Genomic DNA, 7,584 nt, shown 5'->3' on the forward strand with positions numbered 1-7,584 from the left:
AGAGCCGTGATTTGTCCATAGTAGCCAATGTCTTTTGCATCCATAGAGAAGTGCCATTTAGAAGAAACTTTGAGGTGCGAGTTTATTGGCCAGGGAATTATCTCTACAGTTCCTTCTTCCATGTAAAACTTCAAGACCTTCTCCATCAGATGGCTGCAGTTGTTCTTATAGATCACCACTTTCTGTACCCCAAGAATCTTGTACATTTCCATACTCTGTATAAACTGCAAGACATTGTTGTAATTTCCAAACATGGCAGAGATGCATACAGTGAAGTCAACAGAAAAGGTCTCGGCCTTGCGGTTTTTAATTTCAAACCTTGGTAGCTGGTCAATATTTCCACGTGGAGACTGATTAATTGATACGTGTGTCGGATCACAGTTTTCGGGTTCCAAACAATCTATATCTGCCGCACCATAAGGGAATCCAAATCTGTCTGAGTGAACATCAATTTTTGCTTTTGATACTTGTATCTTTCCATCGGGCTGACAGCAGAACCAGCAGTATAGTTCTTTGACATCTTCATGGTGAACAATCCCAATCACACGAGTGACTTTGCTTTCTCGGTCATCAAAGTATGGGGATATAACAAAAGTTCTGTTATCTTTTAATGGTGTTATTACATTTTCAGCAGGTTTTCCTCTGCAAAGGTGACCTGCTAAACTGGCAGTTGTTGCCTGCGGGAAGATTTTTCTCGTTATGTTATTCTGTAGATGAAGATCTTTCCAGGAGCATATTAAAATGCTTGCAAAAATAAGAATACATGCAATAACAGCACAAATATGTTTTTTTCCACAGTGTATCATTGCTGAATTTCACCATTTGGAACTTAACAGACCTCTACACTGAGTCTTCTATTCACTTTCTCTAAAATAAAACAAACACACAAAAAAGCACACTTTCAGTGATTTGCCAAAAAGAAGTAATGTTTTGTATTGAACTGTATTCTCTTAAACACAATAGTAACTGGTTTGATACTTCAAACTTTAGCGTAAAGATCTGACCTTTTGTACAGTGTACTCCCAAGTCACAAAGAACATGTTTTCAGAGCCTAGTGGGTTTTCAGAGCCTAGCAGGATGCTATGGTATTAAACATCTAGGAAAAGTTTGAAAAGAATGACCTTTTCACTTGTTCAGGTGGCTCAGATTACCCTAAATGTAAATTGCGTTTGCCACTAAAAGTACCAAGTCTCAGACCAACGTTCTAAGTTGGCAGTTGATTTCAGTAGGATTTTGTGTGAATATTGTCACCCTTCATTGGGACTACATGCACTACTGAACTTCTTAACCTTGCCATGCAAACTTTTAAGTTCTGCAAGATGTTACCAAATCATACTACAAAGTGAAGATTTTATTTATACAATCACAGCTTGATATTTACACATGCTGAAACCATCAATGATTTAAGATGGAAAGCAAATGAAAACAAAACCAAACTAAGCTAAACCTTGCTTTATTCTATGAGTGGCCATGAGGGCATGATATGATGTGACACATCACAACAACACATCAGAACAATTAACCACTGTTTGTACCATTTGTAGGTGTTCTGTCCTCTTTTGTACACACTCAATCTCAGCTGAATAACAGTTTAGTTACAGCTCTATTCTGACTTCAGAGTACTGGGTTTGAAGAACATGAGGAAAGCATTGCTGCCTGGTGTAATTTGCAAATCCAAGATGTTGCTCAACAGTTCTTTTTCATTTGTTGGCCTCAAAAAATGTAAAGAGTTATTTTGAATGATGTATAATGACCCATTCTCTAAAGTTAAAATCTTGTGTTGCTCTCTGCAAGTTGTCATGTAAGCTGTACATCTTCCCCTGTTATGCAAGTATTAGTATTCACCAATTATAATATTACACTGCATGTGCAGAATAGTTTTACTAATATGCTCACAAAATTTAACATTACTCAGTTCTGCAGAAGATGTCTCCTCACCTGCTTTCCATACTTCTAATATTGTCTCCTCAATTAACCAATAAAATTAAAATACGCATTTGTCATTAGCTCACTAGTAGCTAAGCAGGACTTTGCAAGTGATATTTGCATAGAAAAGATTACAATATATACAGAAAAGTAGGGCTGCATCATCACTTATCTGTGTGTACCAAAGCTCTGCAAATACTTACTGTTATTCCTATTATTGGATTGGAAAACATTTACAATTACTAACATGCTATCTATTAGGAAACTAAGATAAAGAATATTTTAGAATTTTTTATTAGTATTAATTGGGAACTGGGATTGAAAAATGCTTACAGAAAACTTCGGGGGTGGGGGGGGAAAGCCAGAGAAGAAAAAGAAGCCAACAACAACATTGAAAAATAGTCAGTTCAAGTTCTAGTTTTCAGGTTTTATCCACAATTGGTTCCCCCCCCACTTTGGAGGTGGGATTTAGCTGTCAGTGTTGTCTTGGAAGAAATCAACAGAATTCTTCACAGAGATGAAAGTAGGTCTGAAGACTGAGAGCCATGTAACAAGGACAGAGGACAGGAGCTTCCACGAAGCTGCAAAACTATAGTAGATTATGAGTCCAATCTTCCCATCCAAGAGAACAACAAGTGACTGAGGAAGGTAGAGAAAACCAGAGAATCCTGACAGAAACTTTTCTGGGGAGGATGATTTACTGCATAAGAGATGGGACAAATTTACTGAAGGATGAGGTGAAACAAAGCACTCATCATTAATGTCTGTCACATTTAATTACAGAAATATAGGGTCCAGGATTTTTTTTCTTAATGCAAGTGCTAAGTGCAAAAATCATTACACTGTTCTGGTGAAATGTTTTCAACTGTCAGTCTTACACCAGGCAGCAATATGCCTTAAAAATTTCCTAATTTAGGCTTGGAAAATTTACATTAAAATTGCATTTTTAAGATTTAAGAAATACTAGAAAACTAGTAGTCTCTTCCTGCAATAAAGACCTAATGTTAAAATCCACTCATGGCAAGTACTCTCATTTACCCCCTCTTCTTTTTGGGACACCACTACTTTATAGCCAAAGTAAAAAGGGAGCAAATCCTGTATATCCTTCTTCACAGAAGTCTCCATCTTAGTTTTGCACGCAGATTACACAAAGCAGGAAGTTCATTCAGATGTCCTCTCGCATCTCACATCTTCCTGGTGAAACAACCTGTTGTCCATTTTTAACTATATGCAAACAAAATTTTGATATCATTTGTCTTCACAAATTTTATATGCATATGTTACCCAATTTGGGCAATGCAAATTCATCATAATAGCTTATTTTTAGACTAACAACAATGAGTAGTTTTAGCATGTCAAAAGCATTATTAACCACTTCATCTGGAAAAAAGTAAGCTATCATTCTTATTAGAAACAGAGGCCTCCTAGGGCATGAATTGTGACTGTAAATTTACAGACAGGGATAATAAAGAAACAAGTAAGCCCCTTTTACATAAGGAAGTCTATAAAAACTATAGGGATACACGGAGATCTATACAGTCTGTTCAAATAACCTACTGCTTTCTCCTCAAATAATTATTTCATTTCTGGAAACCTCCAGTGGTTGCTAACTTTCATCTCATTTCTGACTTTCATCTTGACCTGCTCAAAGGGAGATTAGTTGATACACAAATTTCCCAAGAAAGGGATAGCATCTGTTCCAAAATATGAAATACGATGTTGTTTTCAAGCTTGTGCCACCTCTTCTGGAATCCACAGTCTGCAGCCGTTAGCTGGTGTCCACTGAATTAGGTGACTAAAAATGCTACGTTTCTCTTTTTCTAGCTGGGATGGGATCATTAAAAAATGCAGCATCTCAACTATTGTCAGAACAATAATTTCTGACCAGAAATAGCCACTGCCATTCTGAAAAAGGATTATACCTGTGGAGTTACTAAGATATGTTTGTCGTCCTGCTTTGTACTGTCCTTTGTTCAAATGAACATCTGCTGGCAAAGCCTCACTGCATGTAAGATGACATTCCAGTGCTGAGCAAATGATTGTTTCACCGTGTCCTGTATGACTACAGTCTCTGTTACTAAAGAAAATATTTGGTGTGCTCTGAAACTGAAAAATAACCCTCCTCTTTAAAAAGAGGGTTTTAAAAAATGTTAGAAACTCTGGACCTTCTCTGCCTGTTTACATTAATACCACTTGCAGTACAGAGAAGAAGCCGGATAACATACCTTTACTGAAAGGTATGTTATATCATCAAAGTTCAAGAAACTTATGCACACAAAACAATAAGAACCGTGCATTTAAGAACCGGTTTAGTGAAGCTTTATAACACACCGTCATCCATTTTACATGGAACAGTTAGAAACACCCCAGCGTTTTTCAGTTGTTACGTAAAGAAAAAATAATGGAGTCCATGTTTTTTATGCGCAGTCTTGATATTTCACAGAAATGTGCAAAATCATGCCCTCCTGAACATAAGAGGAAAAAAACAATAGTGTATTTACTCACAGTTTCAAGCCTCTTTGTCTAGCACTTCATGCTTTCCAGTGCTCCAGTCCTGCCTGCTCCCACTGAAATGAGAGACCTTGCAACCTTGCTTGTTCCCCAGGATCTGCTTCCTCTACAACTATACTAGTACTTTTGACCGTCTATGGGAAAACCCGTGACCTGGTTAGCTTCCTGTACGGCAAATCGGTTTGCTTTCTGTTCTGTCATTTTCTCAGATAAACAACTTTGATTTAATCAAATGATACATTCTTCAATTGATGTTAATACTATCTCAGCCTCTCAACAGTCATATTTGTTAACTGGGAGAATGATAGATGATAATTTTCCTCTCTTTATGGTGTCTGTGTGTATGTTCTTGGAGATTTATGTAGAACAGGATTTAAATACTTCCCATTAGATCAACTATAACCTAATGTGTTTCAACAGTCTAATCTTAAATAGCCAATTGTGTTTTTCCGAGGAGCTTTCAGGCAAGCTTTGTCCTCTGTTAAGTTTATCTCTTTCAATTTATAATGACACAAAGTCAACACAGCAATTGTGTGCACAGTTGTGAGATCAGAAAAGAAAACTTAGTATGTAATCACATCAACCTTTTAGCTACCACAGCAGGTGTCTGAAACAGTAGGTGGATGTAACTTGAGTCAACACTTGATTGGCCGATATGAATACTAACTTAAATGGGAGGAGTAGACTGGGTGGTGAGACATGCCAAAGACTACAACAGTTTATTTGGGGGGGGCAAACTGTATTTGCCCACCTTTTTAGCTATTTAGAGAGAAAAACTCTTCCTTTCTCTTAATAGGAGTGTGGTGCTTACAATTTTTATTTTAAATAACTTTCATCTCTATGGAAAGACACACATCTTAAGCTGTCTTTAGACAGAAAAAGGGAAATTGCAGAGTTGGCTTGATTAGAGCTGAAGTATTTTGAAGAGGAAATTCAAATTGCAACTACTCAGCAATGGTCATTTGTGACTAAGGAATGATCTGGCATGGAGGGCAAGAACGTCTAACTGCTGAACAGGTTAACCTGCCTGGGAGCAGGAACACCAGAAACAGAATGACTCCATGTAAGGGAGAAAACTCTCCCTTGCTGGTTAGATAAGAAATGCTGCAGTAACTGTCATATAATGATCGATCAAGTGTGTAAGAGTGCTTAGGAGCCACCTTTGGCCAGCAGAGCTGGCACTGGGGGATGGAATCAATGCTAGGCTGAGAAGCCCACCCTGATGCTCACAGGATCAGTGCTCATGCAAATGTACATAGGGAATTGGCTCGTGTCACATCTTTGCAGACTTGCAGACTGCTTGTAAAATTACTTATGGCAATGGGACTCTGTCCAATGCATTGGTCATTAAATCTCTCTAGAATTAAGCACAAATGCCTGCTTAATTCACCTTCAGCAGAACAATAAAAATTCACCAACAATTTTTACTGTTATTTATGTTTGCTTGTTTCTCTACCATCATGTGTTAGCACAGTCGTGGGAAAATAAATAAATAAAAATAAACCAACAGAGGAAATATGCAGTCTTCACATATCTCAGAGGTTCTTCAACATTGTCTAGGAGGAAAACAACCAGAAAGAATGGCCCACCACTACTCCTGCCTGAAGTGAGGCTGCTCGTGTTACGTGGTTGTGCCCTTTAGGTAATGAGCCTTCATGCAAAAGTAATGTCAACAAATCTTTATACATATTTTTTCAAGCAAAACAAGATAACAACAGCCAAGCTAGCCTCAGGAATTCATCAGTAACTTTGATACTAAGCAAAACAGTTTATTACATGACTAATACCTGTTTCCCTTTACTATGTGTGAACTTAGCTCAGTTCAATATTAGAAACTTTTATCCTCTTTTAACAGCACACTTTATCAGCTGAACCACTAGTTCAACATTTTCAAACATGTATGTTGTTAAATTTCTTTGAATTCTAAAAAATATTGTTATCATTGACCAAGTATTTACTGGATTTATTTCTGAAAGGAGTCTGAATTTATGCTTGCCTTCCACTTCAAAAGAAGTCAGGTGGGGGGGCAAGAGAAGGGAGGAAGTAGCAAGCACATCGGTTTTTCTGACTTGCTTATCTCTTCTCACTAACATGCCTTGTATTGATGTGACCTGTAACACGGCAAAGCAACTGCCACTTGACTCTTCTCAGAAAGCAGCTTTAAAGCTCTGACCTGGATTATACCTTTCATTATAAAAGCTTTTCAAAGGTTGAAGAAGGTTGCTAGGAACTATTTTATGTGAATGCTATTGTTATAACTGCAGGTATTGTTATGAAAGTGGCATGTCATGACTTGTCTATTTGGTGCTTGTAAGAGAGAAGCCTGCACAGTAGCTGCAGTACATCCTACTCAATACTCAGTAGGGCTGAGGCTGTCATTCTGGTCCCAGAGATTGTTCAGGTCCTAGATCCATAGACTGGAATAGAACAGTTTTAAGTGGTTAGCCTGTGTTAGCCTGTGCGTTGATGGAACCAAATTGCTTATTCCTGGAAAATGGAGTGGACTTACAGTGAGTGTTTAGTTAGCAATGCAGTAAAATCTTCCCTGAATTCGGCTTACTATTCCTGCTCAGCAGCATAAGCAATAAATGTCATTTAAGAAACTATCATGATCTGTGAATTTCTCATTTACAGAAAACAAAGTTTTCAAAACCACACCAATAAATAACATTTGTTTTCTGGTTATTGCTAAATGTATAGGTTGTAAGAGCTTTAGGTAAGGTTTAAAATTTTTTTGTTGTTTGTTTTTAAAAAAAGGTTAAGAGGGACTAATACTACAGCTATCTAATATTAATTATAATCTTCAATAGATTAACGTCAAGAGGAATTCTGCCCTAAAAGCACTACAGTAGCCTTTGTTTTTTTCTTCCTGAGTAGGTTCAGGTTGTTAACCACTTGAGCAGCAAGGGCTGCAGTGTACACACAGTAACTTCTAGAGAACTTTCAGGCAAACACTGTAGCCACCTGGAAATCTTAAAATCTCAACAAGTCTTTTGGTTTTAGTGTGAGAACGAGAAAAGTCTGCACTAAGAAAATTTTAACTAGCTGTCTGCAGCTTTTCAGTGCATAAGAAAGTTTCATATTAAACAGAATTTGTCAGTTAAATTTGGCTGCCAACTGTTTTCCTAATAACAAAATTTTAGTAGT

The 7,584-nt window shown here is 37.4% G+C and overlaps 1 protein-coding gene across 1 annotated transcript; it reads right to left on the reverse strand.

Moving 5' to 3' along the window:
* Positions 1–5: 5 nt before the first annotated feature.
* LOC104529962 (beta-1,4-galactosyltransferase galt-1-like) lies at positions 6–4,521 on the reverse strand (the record flags this gene model as incomplete). The annotated part of the gene is made up of 2 exons (XM_010174412.1): positions 4,432–4,521; positions 6–867 (listed from the first exon to the last, which is right to left on the reverse strand). A coding segment is annotated over exon 2 (801 nt), but the record flags the coding sequence as incomplete, so codon positions are not given.
* Positions 4,522–7,584: the final 3,063 nt, after the last annotated feature.

The sequence above is a fragment of the Antrostomus carolinensis genome, unplaced genomic scaffold, assembly GCF_000700745.2.
Source record: "Antrostomus carolinensis isolate BGI_N321 unplaced genomic scaffold, ASM70074v2 scaffold14588, whole genome shotgun sequence".
In the NCBI taxonomy this organism is placed as follows: domain Eukaryota; kingdom Metazoa; phylum Chordata; class Aves; order Caprimulgiformes; family Caprimulgidae; genus Antrostomus; species Antrostomus carolinensis.